Below are 18854 nucleotides of genomic sequence, written 5' to 3' on the forward strand. Positions count from 1 at the left end.
GGCGGCCGCTCCATGGCTGGCTGACACACGCCGCCGCTGGCGGGCGCGGGGAGGGAGCGGAGCGGGACTGAGGCCGCCCCGCGCGCAGGCGCCCTCCAGCCGCCAATGGGTGCGGGCGCCCCACACACCGCCTCCCCCGATCGGCGATCGGCTGTGGCTGCCTGGCGGGGACAGAGGTCAGCGGGGTGGAGGGGAGGTGAGGAGAGGAGAGGAGAGGCGAGCGTGTAGCGTGCGCCCGGCGGCGCCGTGAGGGCCGTGCCGTGCCGTGCCGTGCCGTGCCGTGCCGTGCCGTGCCGTGCCGTGACCTCTGCGAGGGGAAGCCGGGGTCTGGCGTGAGGGAGGGAAGTGTGCACCGGGGAGCGGGGTGTGCGGGGCCTGCCCCGGCCCGGCCCGGCCCGGGAGAGGCGGTCGGGGTGCTCAGGCCGTGAGCAAAGTGCTGTGGTTGCAGGGCCGCCCGTCCGATGTGCTGCCTTCTCCTCATGCGAGGTTTGTTTCAGGCGTGACTCGCAGCATTTGCCGTGCCGGTCCCCATGGCAGCCATCTACTCCGGGATTTACCTGAAGCTGAAAAGTGCCAAGACTTCTTGGGAGGATAAACTCAAGCTAGCGCGGTTTGCGTGGGTTTCCCACCAGTGTGTTCTACCTAATAAAGAACAGGTTAGTGCTCTTAATGGTAAGCGACGGAAGGGAAAACCCAAAAAATCCCAGTAGTTAATTGCTGTTGAGCGTGAATTAATTCACAGAATCCAGGTCTAGCTCTTGACCCTCCCTTGGTAGTTGTGCCAGTATGGCTGTGACGTGGTGTCTCTTGATTTGTGCGGTGGTACAAAATGTTTTCATAACATCATCTTTCAAGTAGTTTCAGCAGGAAGGTTTGCATTAGGGCAGGGAGAAAATCTTTCTTATAGAGAGGGTAGTGCACGAATTGTGTCTCTGGGATAGCTGAAAAACCACTGTCTTCACGGCTGTCATTAACACTGGTTATTATATCCTGTACAGGATGCTCTGGTCTGATGTCTGATGCTTCTGGTCATGGTTAAGAGCAAAAATTTCAGGGAGAACTGACTGCCACTAGACATGTGGTTTTTGGTGTTCTGAACCTGTTGCGTATGTGCAAAGAGTGCGCTGTGGATTCATGGGCTGCTCATTGGAAGGTGGTTTGGTGTCCTCTGCTTGGAACCTACCCTGTCCCCTCAAATTGTTTGTTTTAAGCCTGTTTCCTGAGAGTCCGCGCAGTGTTTCCCCGAGGGAGGGGTGTCTTGTGCTGCTCCACCAGCCTAGCAGTTTTGAGGGGTCTTGTTCACCATCAGAGACCCGTGTTTTGTTATTTCAGTTAATTGGAATGTTACACCATGATTGTATTTTTAAATCAGTAATTTAAATTAGCATATTTCAGCCTTTTCCACTTTGCACACAGCTAAATTCCTAGGCCTGAATTTCTAGGTAGTGAATTTAAACATACGGAGAGGGGGAATGTGAAAAGAATACCAATTGTCAGGAAGTGAAAATCATCTGATTCTTTATGTTTTGATTTAAGACTGTATTGGCTAATCAGTATTGGCTGTCAGAATTATGCCCTGATGAAAGGGCCTTAAGATATTGTCTCTTGAGAGCTGTTTTGAATTGATACAAGGCCAACACTGGATTTAGAAGGAAGGCTCTTTAAGAACTGCAACCTACAAGGGTGAACTTCTCTGCTTGTTCAGATCCTGTCCTGCTTGGATGCAGAGCAGTTCTCAAGGCACAGGTGTGTAATTGTGAAGAGGTGTTACTTTTGTCTTGTTTTCACATGGGGGTTATTAAAGATTATTTCTTTTCCCTTTTATTAACAGGTATTACTCGATTGGGTAAGCCATGTGTTGGTTTCATACTACAATAAGAAACCTGAACTGGAAGATGAAGTTGTTGAGAAACTCTGGGCGTATCTGGACAATGTTATCCACAGTAAAAGGCTACAGAATCTCTTAAAGAGTGGGAAGACAATTGGTCTCAGTTTTTCGATTGCACAGGTAACTAAAACTGGGGATGTTTGTTACGTGCTAGATAGACGTTTGTATTTTCTACAGTGTAGGACTTCCTCACAGTGTCAGGCATTACATGAAATATATAATAATTAATCTGATGGCTTTTAGGATCTCTACTAAAAACTTCTCTGTTTCTGTTCTGCAATACAGTTTGTATTTGTGCAGCAGTAAGCCAAAAAACTAAGAATAGTTTTCCTCTATGTCTTTAACTTCAAGCTATCAGAGAGTGAACTGGTCTTAAGTATTGCAATAGGCTTAGTTCTGTATGTTGCTCTTCTATATTATTTACTGCTTATATTGCTGTTTTGCCTGGAAGTCTTAGGGAGAGAGACTGTTTTCCCTCACAGTGAGCCTCATCAGTGTGTTGGGCTTGAATACTTGTGCACTGTGACGTGCTGTCCAGCAGACCCTGCAGCTTCTTATGATGACTCTGAGCAGTGGTGGCACTGAATCATTGTTGATCTTAATCATAGCATTATTTTAGCCTCAGATGAAAGTGCATAGGGGAGAATTCAGTTACAGTTTAGAACTGAACCAGAAAATCTAGCTTTGTATTCAGCTTCCTGGATACAGAAATAGCCTGTAAAGACAGGGAAAATGACGCTTTTAGTTGTGATGATGTGGAAGAAAGAGGGAGAAGATTGGCTTTATCTGCAGAAATTGAGTTGTGAGGTACAGGGAATTGGTTGATGAAATCTGTCCTTCAGAGATGTTACATAGAAAATGTGCCAAATTTAAACATGGTCTGAGGGTGAACACCTGTCTGGCTGAAGTTTAGGTGACAGACCAGAGTACCCTAAAGACCAAGGACAGAAGTGGTAAAGCATCCAGTCCAAAGAATTTGAGGATGTCTTTTAATCCAGGGGGGCTTGAGTTGGGGAGATGAAACATCCACTGGGAGCTGTAAGGAGACATGAAGTTTTTAACTCTGGAATAGATGTAGATTTGTAAATTGCTACTGAATTTGTTTGCTGACAAGATTATCTGGAGGTGAGAAAAGGGAGCAAATGTAAAGGGGATCAAAGGTAAATCAACACAAAGATTGAGAAAAGGAAGGAAAATGCAAGTTTAAGTAAACATTAATTCTTTTTATCTGTTCTTTACCCTCAAAGGGGAGAAAGAACAGTCCTTCACATTCCACACATCAGCATAGGAAGCTCTCTCTTTTTAAAATATAAAAATGATTATTTAGTCATGGGCATTCTTACTGAATAAGCTTCCTGGATCAAAGGTGGGATGTGTGTTGTGTGTGGGTTTGTTGTTTGGAGCAGAAGTTTGGGGGCCTTGCAAAAAGGGAGGAAATTTCTAGTTTTAATTCCTACTCCCTTTCCACAGGATCAATTATTAAGATCAAGTATAGATAATCTTAGGCTGTTGCCAGCAGCACTGATAGTGAATGAGGGCTTTCTCATTCATCCTGTGGTACAAACAAATGCAGGGACACAGTTCTGACCAGGGGAGCTTCTAGTTTGAGACCTATGAAACCCAGCACCAGTTATGGCAGCTCACAGAAGATGGTGTTGGTTCATTATGGTGAGCTTTATCTTTGTGTGCAAAAGTGACTGGTTTTTCTTTCTTCCTAATCTGCAGGTCATAAATAAGAGGTTATCAGAGGCCTGTTCTCAAAAAACACAGCAAAACATTGGCACGGTGCTGAGTTGCTCCAGTGGCATCCTTTCTACTCCTTCTCTCTCCATCATTTACACAGCAAAGTGCGAGCTCTTGGTTGATCTCCTCAGCAACCTGTCCAAGCTGGCATGTCAGCAGCTGGCTTCTGACGATGCTGTAGGTTCACAGTTGTTCAGCGTCCTCCATCTTACCTTTGCTCAGTACCTCCTGATCCAGAGGCAGCAAACTAACCCAAATCGTGTGTTTGGGCATGTGACAAGTCACTTGCTGCAGCCGTGTCTGCTTCTGAGGCACTTGATGACTGCGAGGAGCTGGACACAAGCAGATGACAACCATGTGCGTCAGCACCTGAACAGGGAAATCCGAAACCAGGTAGAAACTTTGCTGCAGGCTGGGTTATTCCAGCCTGAACTTTTCTCATCCTACAAAGAGGAGCTGCTGCCAGAACAGGAACTCCAGGAGAAGAAGAAAGGAGCTTTGAAAAATCTTTTGCTACCAGTCAACACAGTGCAGACCAAGCTGGGCAGTGACTTTTGTGAACCTGCCCTCCATGGAGCTGTTGTGGCTGGGTCAGTGTCGTTGCTATATAAGCTCTTCCTGGATTCATACTGTAAGACAGAAAACCACCTTGTGTGTTTCCATATGTTCAGCAGGCTTTTTGGCTGTCTCAAGCTCTCTGGCTTGCAGGAGGGCATGAGGGAGGATACGCTCTCCCCTGTGGACTGGAGCACAGAGCTGCTTGCTTTGGAACAGCTTCTGAACTTGGTGCTTAGCAATGATATCTATAACATTGCCAGTGACCGTATCCGGCACAAGGAGGTACAGTTTGGGTTTTACCGTAAGCTAGCTCAGATGTTGATGAGTCACTCCCAAGCTTCCATCCCTGCTTGGTTCAGGTGTCTCAAACTCTTGATATCATTAAACCACCTTATATTAGAGCCAGACCTGGATGACTTAGTGGCCTCAGCCTGGATTGATGCAAAGGTCTCCGAGCTACGTACAAAGAAGCCCCAGGAGACTCTCATCAACACCATGTTTCAGACTTATTCCAAGCTACGACAGTTCCCACGGCTCTTTGACGAGGTGCTGACAGTCATCTGCCAGCCAGCAGTTGATGAACTGAGGCTGCCTGTCTTCTCTGCTGGCCTGACAGTAAAGCTTCGTGAGTGCCTCCTTGAACTGCCACCCAACCAGATTCTGGATATTTTGTGTCTCTTTGTGGAGAAATGCCAGACCGTTATCATTTCTGCTGTTGAAGGGTCAGTTGACATGTCCTTGAAGCTGCTGTCAGTGTGCTCAGTGCTGCATGCTTTTCTGTTCAACATGAGAAGCCTAGATGATATCACTCCTTCCCCTGTGGTCCTTCGCACTCAGAGTCTGTTGGCAAAGATGCAGAAGGGAATCATTCAGCCACTGATGGAGCTGCTGCAGGCTCCTAGGCGAGAGGAAGAGAAGTCAGACCTTTGGCTAAGAAAGACTAGTGATTCTGCTCTCCTCCTTGTTTACACTTGGGTTGAAGTAGACACTTTGTTTGGTATTAGCTGCAGTAAGTATGTGTCTCCAGGAGCTGAAAGTGCTGGTGCTGTTACTGAGCCTGCTGCAGGGCACTGGGGCATTTCAGCTCTCCTCCCTGGTGTGAAGGAGCAGTGCTGGGACAGAGTAATGAAACTTGCAAATAGTTTTACCTCCACTAGTAAATACTGTTTAGAACTGCTAACACTTCAGAAAATGAAGATGATCTTAATGCAGAACAAAGCTGACCTACAGGCCTTGCAGCATGCTGCATCTTTCATCCTGGAGTCTGGGAGATCCAGCATGAGCAGGGGAGAATCTGAACCATGGGATGGAGATATCGTCGCAATAAGTGATCTCACCTACCCCGCAGCACACTGGCACCTTATCATATCCAACCTGACTATCCTCTTGCCATATATATCCTTGAAAGATGTAGAGTACATCGCAGATGTGCTTCTAGAGACATTAGTATTGGCCAAAGCTCAGGAAGATGCCACAGATGAGGAGCCTTCCATCAGCATTGGAAAGGTATCTCTTGGTTTGATGCATAGCTCCTTTCTCCCAGAAATGAAGGTCCTGCATTGTGCTTTTATGACCAGTCTTATTCATCAGTTCACTAGAGTTTTGTCCACTGCTGCCAGGGATTCAGTAGATCTGCCACTTCAACAGCTGTCTGCAGGTGACATCCCTTGGCATGAAGAAATCCTGGCTGGCTGCAGACCTGTTGACCTGTTGGAAGCACCGTCAGAAAACAAACTGCTGAAGGATGAGGTCAGCTTGTCTTGGAGGACACTGGAGAAGGTTGCCCAGTGTATAGTATTGTTAGCAAAAAATGGCTGCCCTGTCATCCTGAAAGAAAGCCATCTAGAGAGCTTCTTGGGTTTGCTGGAAGTTGCTTCTCTTCTGAAACTAGACAGTCTTCTTCCCTCTGACTGTACCCGGTGTTTTCTGGTGCTGCTGTCCCTGCTGGCCAATACCAGGGCTAGAGTCTCTTGCAGCAAGCTGTTACTGCTGAAGTTTTTAAGCACCTGCTTCCACCTCCTGAGGTGCCTGCAAGATGGCAGGAACATCAACTCTGTTCTTAAGGTGTTTCATGCCAGCGATGTTCTTGAGGCTCTTATGACCTCCCAGCTTACAGCTAGCAAATTCTTCACTGATGTCTTGACTGCTCCTGTTTGGGCACAGTATCTCCAGGAAATCCAGGCCTTTTTGGAAAACTTCCTTCACATGATTATTGAAAGAAGGCAAAGTGTGAGGCTCAACTTGGAAAAGTTCATGTCTTTCCTGGAGAGCTGCAAGCCGGACATTGATGCAGCCCAAAGCAAAGGCTGGAGAAATGGGAATCCTGCGGCTGGGCAGTTACTGCTTATGGCATTCACCACACTGTGTCATGTTGTCACGCTCTACCTTCAGCAGCTGCCAGAAAAAAAGCCACACTCTACGGATGTGCTCTCTGCTCTCTTGGAGCCAGTAGTTCTGCAGATGGTCAGAACTGTTGAACAAGGGCTTCAGAGGAGCACCTCAAACCAGCCTTTGCCTGTAGCATTCATACCATCTGTCACTACTCTTCTTAAAGCAGATTTGAGCCATGCTGTCCAGGACTGGCAGAAGGAGCCCAGTGGGTTTTTGGAGCAACCTCGTATTAAACTGTACCAAGAGTTTTACTCACGGATTCTGAAAGAGCTGCCGTGTGCAGGGGATAATCTGCAGTTCCTTCAGTTTTCGTTGCAGTTCCTGACAGTCTTCTGCTCAGTGCCAGAGCTGTATCCTGGAAAAGAAACTGCCGTCACTGTTGCTTTTGCTATAAAAAAGCTTCTCGCTGGTATGAAAATTCCTTTTCTCCACTTCCTTTGTTAATGTTGCAGCGCAGAGGCGAGTAAAAGCCATTTAGGAAACCATAGAGCTTTCTGAAAAGTCTGTATTGATTTACTTCTGTTAAAGCAGTAGGCTATCCTTTTATAAATGCATAACAGGAAAATTTTCAAGGAGGCAATGTTGTGGTACCTGGACCACAGCCACCATCTAATTCAGTAATGATCCTCTGGAAGATGTAAACATCTTAATAAATCGAGGTCCTGTGTTGCTCATCCCTGTAGAGCATTTTGACAGTAACGGGAACATGGTAATGCTTCTGCATGTAGGGCTGAAGGTGCAGTGTCCTACTCACGTAGTCGGTATAGGAGGCATCACTGAAGCAGCTGATGTGGACCAAGGCAGATCTGGTATGGCTTATCTGAGGATCTTGGAGGACCTTACATTGAAATACTCATCTCTTTTTGTATCTAATAAGGCAAGGTTGTAGGACAATGGAAGTCATCTAACTTAAGGATGCTGAGCACCCATAATTCTGATAAAGGCTGTGGGAGATTGCCTGATCAGTCCCTTTATCACCATCAGATGAAGAGCCAGGGCTAGAAATTACATGTAAAACTTCTCTTGCCAGCTGTGTGACTTAATGGCTCCTTTAAGTTTGTTGTTCAGAACAAGAGGTGAACTGAACACAGCATAGGCATAACTGTTCTCTTTGACTTCTTCAGACAGCTGGAATTTGTCAGGCTTACTGCTAACATGCTCTAGTGCAATGCTCTCCAGAAATAACATGAGCATGCAGCCTCAATGTATGTTTATTTGTAAATTATATGCATGTGCTACACTACTGGTATGCCAGATACGTTACAGGGCATGCACATGAGATAAAAATGAAATAAATACTATTTTTACATTTCATTTTATTTATGAAGGACATTTAATTTGTAATTCATGCATCTTAATGGATTATCTTGTGCACACCCTCGAGTGTGCATACCCCACTTTGGAGGCTGCTGCTCAGGTGAACTACAGTCATAATGTCAATGTTATATTGGTATTAGGTAGTTAGGAACAGAGCACAGCTCTCCATGGAAAATCTGACCTTGAATTTGCGCAGCTGAGTTTGAGCTGAAACTCATAGATAGAGGCTTAGTCTGTCTCTTCCCTGGCCAGCATTTTGATCCTTCAGGGTTTTGCAGGGTCCAGTGGGGGTACTAAGAGCCAGGATTTCACATTAGAACTAGAGACCAGGAGGATGTGTCAATTGCTGTAATTTTTCTGATGACTTTTCTCCTGTCTCTGTGCTTCACATTATTAGTGAAAATTGGTAAAGTGCTTTAGCCTGGAGACATAATTATTCACTATAAAAAGCTGTAAGAATTTCTGATGAATGAGTAAAGTGTTTAATAAGGTGAAATACAGATTCCTGTTGAAGAGCACTTTTGGCATTACCTATGGATACTTGTGGAACTTAAAAACAAGCCTTCAGAATCATTTAAGATGTAAGTTAGTCTGGGACTGTCCACATAGTAATAATTGAGTAGGTGGGGAGTGTGACTTACGATCAGCAGAGAGCTAAACTTGTCAGCTTAATGCTTTTGTGGCATGTCATGGTTCTCTGGCAGGATCTGTAGTAAAGCCTTATGGCTTGTTTAGCCTACTCTCTTGGCTTGTGAACATGCTTTGTTGCAGTGTTTCCATACTACTGAAGGCTTGCAATTGGTATGGTGACTACTTTGCGAACCCTAGGGTAGGAAATACTTGAGAATAGCAGGTAATTGCATTTGTGGGGACAGAGGTAAAGGGAAAGCATGGGGCCCTGTATGCAGTTGAGTGTTAGAAAGGTACTCACAGAGCTATTCTGAGGTTCAGTTCACTCTGTTTTTACCTGTGGAAGTCCTTGTCTTGGCAATTGATTAAGACATGCCTCTCGAATATGCAGGTCCTGCAATCACAACCCAGGTGATCAAAAGTATGGAGATGGAGCTGACAGAGGTGCTTGTCCAGCTGCTGGGAAACTGTTCTGATGAGGAGTTTTATACCATAATGAGGCTGGTGCTGCAGGGACTTGAAATGAGGAACGTTTGGCAACAGAAGGCTAAAGTAAGGCATGAGCTTAGTTTATTGTCAACTTCTTTCTTCAGTTTACTGTATCTTGAAAAAGATTTCCTTGGCTGAATGACATCTGATAAATATGTTTCCCTCTTCCTGCTTCATGTTCAGTGGTCAGGTCAAATTAATTTTCATGGCTATGGCTTGATGACTGTGGCGAGATATGTTTTGGACATAGAATCATAGAATGGTTTGGGTTGGAAAAGACCTTAGAGATCATGTAGTTCCAACCCCCTGCCGTGGGTAGGGTCACCTTCCACTAGACCAAGTTGTTCAAGGCTCTGTCTAACCTGGCCTTCAACACTGCCAGGGATGGGGCATTTACCACTTCTTTGGGCAACCTGTGCCAGTGTCTCACTAAAAAATTATGTATTTTTTTCTCTGTAAATTGAGAGAGGTGGAAAGATCATGGAAACCAGCTGGAAAACTTTCTGTCCAGCTGAAGGACTCGGCAGTGTTAATTCCGTGTATTGTCAACAGAGGTCACATAGCTGTGATGCTAAACACCATGCTGGATTCTTACAGAATCATAGAATAGTTAGGGTTGGAAAGGACCTTCAGATCATTAAGTTCCAACCCCCCTGCCATGGGTAGACACACCTCACACTAAACCATGTCACCCAAGGCTGTGTCAAAGCTGGCCTTGAACACTGCCAGGGATGGAGCATTCTTTTTTAATACTTGCTGATGAGAGTTCTTGATCAACAGATCCTAGCAGCCAGTGTGTTTAACCTGTGTTTGCCTGTGGCTCTTCTTAACAGGGTTAAAGGCATTTGCAGAAATACTGGCATTTTTAAGTAAAGCCAAAACTTGCACCAGTGCTTTTGGTATTTGTCTCTATAAAGACTTTTAGTCTGTAATAACTAGATACCACTCAGTAGCTTTTTACATACTATGCCTTTTTCCAGAGCAGCTTAAGCAGCTGTGGTGACATATCGAACACTTTTGGCAAAAAAGCCAGTTGTATTCTCCATAGAAAGCTTGGTGACTTGAGAATGAAACTTGGATTAAACTTGGTGCTTTATCTGGCTCTTATTTGTTAGAAGTAGACATGAATATGTCTGAAATAGACATGGATATATCCAAGTCTGTCTGGAATTCTTATACTGTGAATATAATTCCTGCCACCTGAGTGTAGTTTGTAATATGTTTCTTTTATCAGTCAGCAAGTAAAAAAAAAAACCCTGCTGCCAAATGCAGCTTTCTTAGTGTATGGTGTACTGGTGTCCCTGTATTTCTTCTGCTACCCTTTGTTACCTAGTGGCAGCTGAAGGCTTTCCTTTCTTCAAAATCAATTAAGCCTATTTGTACGGTAAGTTGATTCTAAAACAAAGGTAGCATGCAGTACATTTGGGCCAGTGCTGCTCAGCATATTGAATTTTGTTGAGCTGCTGCTTGCTTCACAGTTTCCAAAGTGATGTGTTGGTGGGAGCACTTGCATGTGTCAAGGCTCTGATAATGCTCAAAATTGCCACTGCCCTTGGAAGAGCTCTTGTATACTTGAAAGGAGCCAGTGCATCTTGTACCTGTGACTGATCATCAATCTGCTTTCTGCAGGAAGTATTGTCAGCTGTTACGCTAACCAAATTGTTGCTCAGCTGCCCATTAAGTGGAGACAAAGAGAAAGCTTTCTGGTTTGCCAGCCCACAGATAATCACAGCTTTAGCTGTAAGTATCTCGTTATTATAACTTCATTAACTATCACTTTTATTTGTTGGAGTCTGTAGTGGTTACATCTAACATGCACAGAGGCATACAGGAGCAAAAATGTTATGATACTAACCAAATCCACACCAGATTCACCTGCACTTTTGTTTTTGGTCTAGACCCTTCTCTCCTCCTTCCTTAAGTAAATCTGCTCCCATAGTACAGAGTGTAGGTCATCCCTTTTTACTATCATTAATTCTCTGGAACTGCACCATGTAATCTGGAGCTTGGGAGAAACGTTTTAGGCTGCAGAGAATAGAGTCTGAGTCTCCTGTCCCTCTTCTTGGCCAAAGGAGAAGGTAACTGTCAGCCGCATGTCATAGTAGGAGCCAACAGTGGCAAAACAAGAAGAGTACTCATATTAAAAAAATAGTAATATAAATTCACTGAATTATGAAGGGGAAATGAAACTTAAAGTAACCAGCCCAAGTTTCCTGTCCTTCATGTGTACAACATGCGAACTTAGTGACAGAGCTTTTCTTTTTGGTGATGGTGTCTATAGACCAGAATTTGTCTGAGGTTGGCCTTGCAGTGCCTGGGACTCATGAGCATGCACTTTCTGCCTGTGTGTAAAAGAGAGAGCAGCATCAGTGCATTCATGTGAGGAGGTGCAAAAAGGTGCTGGTTGACAGGGAACTGGGGAGTAGTTCCAGTTCCACACTCTCATCAATGCTCACTTGAAATGCATCATAGTCACCCTCACCCAGGGTGCAGTTGCATGAAAATGGTTAAAGTGCAAACTGTCCCTGCCAGTCCAGCTTGCCCCAGTCTAGTTCCATGGACTCAAGTCAGAGCACAGTGGCTTTCTGGTGTGTGAATACTAGTCATAGGTGGCTAATACACTCCTCCTTACCTTTTTCTTGTCTTCTTGTAGATGCAAGCCAAAGAGGCCTGTCAGGACCAGTCACTGATTTCCACCATAGTCATACCTATTCTAGAGACTGTAGCAGCTCTGCTGAGGCAAGGAGAAGGGGTTCTCATAAATCCACACCACGTGTCATTGGCATTCAGCATTCTCCTAACAGTCCCTCTCGATCATCTGAAGACAGAAGACTATCGTGGTGTCTTCCTGGGAATCCATGAAGTGCTCTTCTCTGTTGTGCAATGTCATCCAAAGGTATATCTGTAAGAGGGTGGAAGGAGGGGAAAACAGAGAAAGAACCAGCACAGGGGCCTGTGATGACAAATTTCTTTTAACAGTGGTTTTGAAATTTGTCCTGATAGTTTGAAAGTGCTTTGTATCAGTTGTCGTTTAAAAGGCTGAGAATCTGAATATCACATAATTTCAGTTGCTCTCCTGCTTTGATTTATGCCTGCATTATTGGTCTTTGGCAGCAGATTGCTTATCGACATCTGATGCTAGATTAGAAGAAAACTTTCCCTTTTTTAATGATGGATTTCTGGAAGCACAGATGGCTCAGGCTTTAGGATCTCATTCTCACTGGAGATCAAGATTCTGCAGTTCTTTGAAAACAGGGCTTAGACATGTTAGAAGTTGGTGACCTTCAAACATTGTACCATCCTGGTGTTCTTGTCAGCCTTCTGGCATAGGAAAGTGAAGTCATACCAGGAATACATGGAATATGTAGGCAGAGGTAGAAAAAAAAAGGAAAGGGGCCTCATGCATTTATATTAGGACTGAGAGTGAAGGAAGTGAAAGATGGGGAAATGTCAAATTCTAAAAAGCAAAGCAGTACATATTGCTAAAATGCCCTTACAAAAAACCCTGTGGTAGAAAGCTGCCTAGCCAGGCTGTTTTCACGCAGTAATCTGTAGTGTTACTGGACCCTGTGTTCTGTGAATCTGTCTGGCTGCACAGGATCTCTACCAGCAAGAGCAAATTCCCTAGACATTAGGGTACTGAGTCAAATGCTACTTTGGAGAGATGAAGTAACTCTACTATAACGTTTACTTGTTATTTATACTTGCATATGGCCAGGACTGCAGTTCTGTCCCAGGATTCTCATGTGCGAGATACCGTGTGGATGCGAGCGAAAAGGTCGTCCCTGCTCCTGACAGCTCTATAAGCTATATAGTTTCCTTCACAGGAGTTCATCTCCCTCAGACTATGGAGTGGTATACTTCTACCCTCTCCGCTCTGTTTACTATGTAATCTCCGATGTTTTTATTTTGTGCCTTTGCAGGTGCTGTTGAAAGCGGCACCATCTTTTCTGAACAGTTTCCATCGTCTAGTTGTTTCTGTCATGCATGAAGGACGTCAGAAAGGAGACAGAGGTACCATATCTTTTCCACTTTTGCATTATATATACACACTGTAATTTATATGTGTTCTAGAAGAGGAGATGGAGAACAGGGCAGTCTGACACCAGAAGCAAAGTCCTCAAAACTTAGCTGTGGCACTGAAACTGTTAGCCCTCTCTGTCCTTTATGTAAAATTGAGGATGAGGTTTGTAGTATTGTGGGCTTATGAAGGTAATTCTTGTGGAGCTGCATTCAGACAGCACTGCTTTTGATGATTAAGGTATTCTCCACTGCCTGGCTGGTAAGGAGACAGGAACTGGTAAGGCTTGCTGTGCTCTTCCTATCAACCCATGTGCCTGAAAGCATGGTGGCTGTGAACTCTAGTGGTACATGCTAATATGCCTGAATTATAGCCCCAGGTCAATCCTACTAAATGGAGTCTCCTGAGACTGGAGCTATGTTTACTCCAGACCTGAACTGTCACCATTATGTTAAGCATAAAGCCAGAAAATTACACACATCTGAAGCATCAATTGGGATTAAATAATATATCTGTATGTTCAAAATGAAGGAAAGATTGGTGCCAGACTTTGAGAATTTGCTTGTTTCTGCAGTATATTTACATAAGGCAAGGGTCATGGGAAGCTTATGGGTATGTGGCATCCTCAGGTTGAAATAAGTGCTGTTTATCCTTGCAAGATTGTTCTATTTTCACAATGGATCACATGAAAGCAGCTTCTGCTGCTATATTCCACGTAATAGAGCTCTGTTATTATAGATCTTTCTTACTATGCTGTTTCTAAGAGTGTCTTAGCAGACATTCTTAGATATGTCTTCTGATTTTCTGTAGATAGAGAATGCAATTTTCCTGTCTCTTTGTTCTCTCCTCCGCAGTGCTAGTTAGGACTGAATCATAGAAGGGACCATAGCTGCTGTTTTTAGCACTTCAGCATTTATAACATACTTTTTGCCTTGCGCTGCATGTGGAGTTGCACTCAGTGTGCTCTTACAAAATAACCATTGTAAGAGATCCATATGGTGTGTTGTGGAGGTGTGGGGGCCTCTCAGCTGTAGCTTGATAAGAAAAGAAGATAAAGTGGGCATATTGGTGTTGGCTTCATGTAGTTCAAGAATCATGTAAGACTGGGTGATTCTTCGGGTTGTTTTCCTACTTTTTTTTAAGCCTCAAATACCAGGCTGCAATTCTCTTTCTGTTTTAGGCAACACAGATGAGTTTGAAGTTATACTGAGGTGTGCACACTTGGTGGAACGGATGTATACTCATATTGCTGCAGAAATGGAGGACTTCACTGTGTTTTCTGCTTTCATTGTGGCTCAGTATGTGACTGAATTGCAGAAGGTAACATGTTCTCATTCATCTTGAAAGTGCCATGGTGTTGTGCTAGCTTTGGAGTTCCTGTTCCAGAGGCAATTGTGTTAAGTTTTATAAATCTGTGAAGTCAAAAATGTTGCTATGTCTCATGGGGATACAGGTTTGACTGAGACTCTGTTACTTTGAGCAAGAGTTCCTGAGAATCTTTTTTACCCAGCTCCGGAAAAGTCTGTAGAGTTGTGAGCTGTGTTTCTTCTAAGGCAAAACAGTGCAATGCCTATTTACAGAACTGCTTTGCTTTTTCTTCATCTAGTCTTTAGGTTCTGCCAGCTAGTCTCGGTTGTCCAGGACTGATAGCAGTTAGGGCTCATCTGGCAAAGTAATGGAGAAAACTTCTCTTGGAAAATGCCTTTTAATCCAGTCTGAATGAGTAAGTGGATGGAAAAAAGTGTTCCCAACCTGGACAGTTGTAACCTTCTCAGTAATTCTCGTTTGGAACCAAAGTTATCATTCCAATCCTTACTAAAAACAGCTGTCCCTGCTATTACAGATGCCAGAGCCAGGTCAGTAGCTTCTCACATTCAGACCTAAGTTCAAATTGTTGTTCTGTTCAGCCTAATGGATTTAGATTTCACCACAGTTTGAATGCTGCTTCGTGTTGCAAGTACTGCAAATTGATTATTTGGGGCTCTGGCCTGGGCATGGGCTGAGATACAGAAAAGAATTTAGTTTTTGTTTTTAGGCTCTTTTACCACAAAAATCTCCTAACTGGTGCTGTGTTTCTGAAAGCTTATGGTATAACGTGTGTAACTAACCATGAAGGTTATTATTGACCTTAAACTTGGCTATCTTCTCTATTGCCTTAGCCTATTGTCTGACATAACCTGGGATATATCAGGTTTCAGCCATGTTATTTAGCATTCCAAATAAGTTGGTTAGTGTTTACATAGTAAACATAGTAATTCAGGAAATACTAGGGACAAATTACGGTTAAGGCTACTTCTGCTCTATTTAACTGTCTCTGAACTCTGTAATCTGTTCATTGCTGAATGTAAGTCAGAAAGCCTGACTCAGATTGTCAGATGACCTTTTCAGGTTGAAAGGACACTTACCTCAGTATTAGCAGGAGTGCAGTCTCATGAGACTTCCAGGAAAGTTTTGTGCGATACTTTCAGTGGGAAATGGAAGGTGATGGATGACAGCTGGAACCACAGATCAGTAATGTACGCATGAAACCGTTGGGCTTAGAGAGGGGAATTGGTGTGGTGAGCCACCAGACGCTGTGACAGTTTTCTGTCTGACAGAATAGATAGATCACAAGTAGGTGATGATTTATTTGCTCATTAGACTGGTGAGAATTGATGGATATCAGAGGAAGGAGAGGCCTCAGCATGCCTGTCTTAAGAGGGGCACTACACATCTTTCACGTTGTGCTGCAGAGGGAGAGAAAAACTCTTTCAAACATTCATCTCGTCTGAGTCCAGATCAGTGGCGTTAAGCCTGTGGTCTGAAAACCCTCAGGGTCCATCAAAGGTAACTATGAAAAACATATTGGTAGATTTAAGTCTGTATGTGGGGATCTGCACACTTACTGGAACCCTTTTAAGGGTGTGAAGGCTAAAACTGGTGAAAGCTGCTGGCCTAAACAGCTGCTTACTCCTGAAGTAGTTGAGTAAGAGTTCCCTCAGTACTTCCTCTTTACACCAGGAAATAAAATATCCTTGTGAATTATTTTGTGTTAATCTAGAAAGACTCCTTGCTGGCTTGGTGGCATCTATAGCCTCTTTCGTGCTGTTGACAGTGCTTTTGCCTTGTTGTCTATGAACTGTTGCTTAATTCAGCAATAGTGAAATACCTCTTCACATTTTTAATGTCTCACATCAAGAGCTCTGTAATGCTTGACAAATTGGTGTGCTAACTATATAGACCATAAAACACTTACTAGCATAATTAACTGCCAGCCAATAGTGGCAGCTGTTTAACTCTGTGGTTCTGCTTCCCATAGTGGTATTGGAGGGTGTTTATAGAAACTGCACTGCAAAGCAAGAATGGCACAAATAAGGCATGGGTCCAGATTAATTTGTGAAGTGAGGGATGCAGCTCCATTAACTGTAGCTCTGAGGTATCTGCTTATCCCAAGTGGGACATCTGGTCCATCTTGTCAATAGCTGTGGGTTTTCCTGTCCTTGTTCTCTGCAGTCATTTCTCTGCCTTAGGAGGGGAGATCACAGCCCACTGCATTCACTGGGAGTTGTGAAGCTCAACTGTTCTGTTAAATTAGCACATGATGTAGGGAGAAATAACATCCATTATAACCAGCCAATAGATCAAATGGCACAGAGGGGAAAAACGACAACCTTTTGGACATGCAAACTCTTCAGGGTCACAGATCCAAAGAAATGCTTATATGCCTTAATGCCTGCTATAAGTTTTTCTCAGCTATGTTAGCAAGTCTAATAAAATATATACTAGCTGTTTTACATTTAGGGCAGGAAGAGAGCACGAGTCTGTCACAGTGATTAGGAGTGCACTTCATTAGCACAAAGTTTATTAGTTGCCTCAGGAAGAAAGAAGTCTGAATTTTAATGACAGCTTTTTATGTAATTTTCATTAGGTCTTGAGTGCAGAGGCTTAGGTCTCGAGGCATAAAGTGAATTTTGGGATTCAAAGAAGATAAGACATGGTTCTGTGGCAAAAATAATGTGATGATGCCAGAGGCCAGCACTGTTTCAGGCAGTGAAGTATTTGGCCAGTGATTTGTGAGCACAGGAGAGATTCCAGTTAGCCTGGAGCACCAGAGGACTCCACAGTCAGCACTGATGTTCCTGGTTGTAGTGGTGGTTCTGCTGGTTTTTGGGTTGGGCAGGGGTAATGGCAGGAGCAGGGCACTCAGTCCTGAGTCATTCGTTGTATACCTTCAACTCTCTGCATGACTTCAGGAAAGTACCTGCTTCCTGATGTTAAAACAGATCAAGGAAGTGCACATCTCCTGAGCTTCTTGAATGCTCCTTTTATTAAGGCTTGTACATTGAAGTCCTCAGATACAAATTATTAGATAAATAACAAGTTAAGTGATGTTAAAATTGATTGACTACTCAATGTAGCCTAAAGGAACAGCTCATCTGAAACTGAGACTGAGGAGCATACAGCTAGTATGAGACATACAGAATCTGTTGAACTGTGTAATCCAGCACAAGTATTTTGTTTTTTTTTTAATTACAGTTTTTCTGCTGAAGTGATTTCATGTGATTCCAAGATGATCAGTACTGGTGTGTGTAGTAGCAGCACTTCTGTGGGTTTTATTGCAAGGGGCATGTTTGTTCTGCAAGACATGTTTGCAAAGATCAGCAAAACATTGCATCAAAATCTTGGATTTCATCTAATGGGCTGTTCCAGATGGTCTGATGCACCAGATGACATGTTGTCAGCATTTCATCTCTACTGACTGTGGAGAGGGTGAGGGTGTTTTCTTGCCTTTTTGTCTTCAAGCGTAATGCAGTTTTGTTCTTCTTGTAGGTGACTTTGCACCCAGCTGTGAAGAAACATCTCACAGAAGGGATATATCACATCCTTGACCTTTGCATTGAACGGGACATCAAGTTCTTAAATACGTCACTACCAGCAGGTGTAAGGGAGGTCTTTAAGGATCTGTATAATGATTACAACCACTACCACAAAGCAAGAAAACATGGGGAGGAAAAGTATACTGCATGATGATTCCTGCCTGTTGCTATATCATCAGTTATGAATTGATCTTGCAGTGCTCAGAAAATCCTCAGTTGTTGTTTGGTTTGGGATGACTAGTGAGATCAAGTCTGAAGAGGGTCCTCTAAACATGGATTGCACCTATTGCTGTACAGCCAGCCTTCAAATGGGAAAGAGGGGAGTGGGGAGGGAGGATGTGCTTTAGATCTGGTCCTGCTGTACCTATGCTGGCCCCCAGTGAACTTGCTGGGAGCCCTGGGGAGCTTGCTGCAGCCTGGTGCCAGATGTCAGGCTTTAGGCTTTAGCACATCCGTGGTGCTTTTTCCTCTGGAAGCAATAGTCTGGTGTAAAAGCCACTGAGGGTTATAACTGTTGCTCTCCCTTGCATAGTAAGAAAGATTAAAGCACTCACAGTGCTTATTTTTGTACCTGTTGTTTTACATTTTGTTACTGAAGAAATTTGTGCAGTAGGTTACTGTGCAGAACTGTGCAAATACAGTAAAACATTTGAAAGCTTGTATCTCTTTGCTTGTTTGGTTTTGCTCTTCAGTGTAGCCCTGGGCAACCTGGTCTGAACTACTGAATTTCCTCCCCAGCTGTGTTATCCTGTGATCTCATGATAATCAAAAAGACTGACTACTTAGAACTCTGGTCGATTTACTGTCATTAAGCAATTACACTTAAGTCATCTGGGCTGTGGTCACTTTCAGTGTACATTTTTAGCCTGTTAATTACCAAGACCTATCTGAGACCTTTTTGATCTAAGTTGAGGCTGCTTGTTTTGCATTCACTTTAAGAGCAAGCCCTGGGACTTACTGC

At 43.8% G+C, this 18854-nt stretch overlaps 1 protein-coding gene across 2 annotated transcripts; it reads left to right on the forward strand.

Annotated features, from left to right (window-relative positions):
- The first annotated feature begins 60 nt into the window (after positions 1–60).
- Positions 61–18555, forward strand: URB2 (URB2 ribosome biogenesis homolog). 2 transcript variants are annotated; one of them, XM_062641684.1, is made up of 10 exons: positions 61–176; positions 498–656; positions 1832–2008; positions 3614–6989; positions 8919–9079; positions 10646–10756; positions 11670–11912; positions 12940–13030; positions 14218–14357; positions 17847–18555. In XM_062641684.1, exons 2-10 carry the CDS (start codon positions 531–533, stop codon positions 18042–18044), a joined length of 4623 nt encoding a protein of 1540 aa, XP_062497668.1. In that variant the 5' UTR covers positions 61–176; positions 498–530; the 3' UTR covers positions 18045–18555. The 2 variants fall into 2 exon arrangements, with proteins under 2 accessions (XP_062497668.1, XP_062497669.1); XM_062641685.1 differs by lacking the exon at positions 61–176 and adding an exon at positions 222–246.
- Positions 18556–18854: the final 299 nt, after the last annotated feature.

This window comes from Pezoporus occidentalis, unplaced genomic scaffold (assembly GCF_034315485.1).
Source record: "Pezoporus occidentalis ecotype Australia unplaced genomic scaffold, CSIRO_AGI_Poc_V1 ctg7, whole genome shotgun sequence".
Taxonomy (NCBI): Eukaryota; Metazoa; Chordata; class Aves; order Psittaciformes; family Psittacidae; genus Pezoporus; species Pezoporus occidentalis.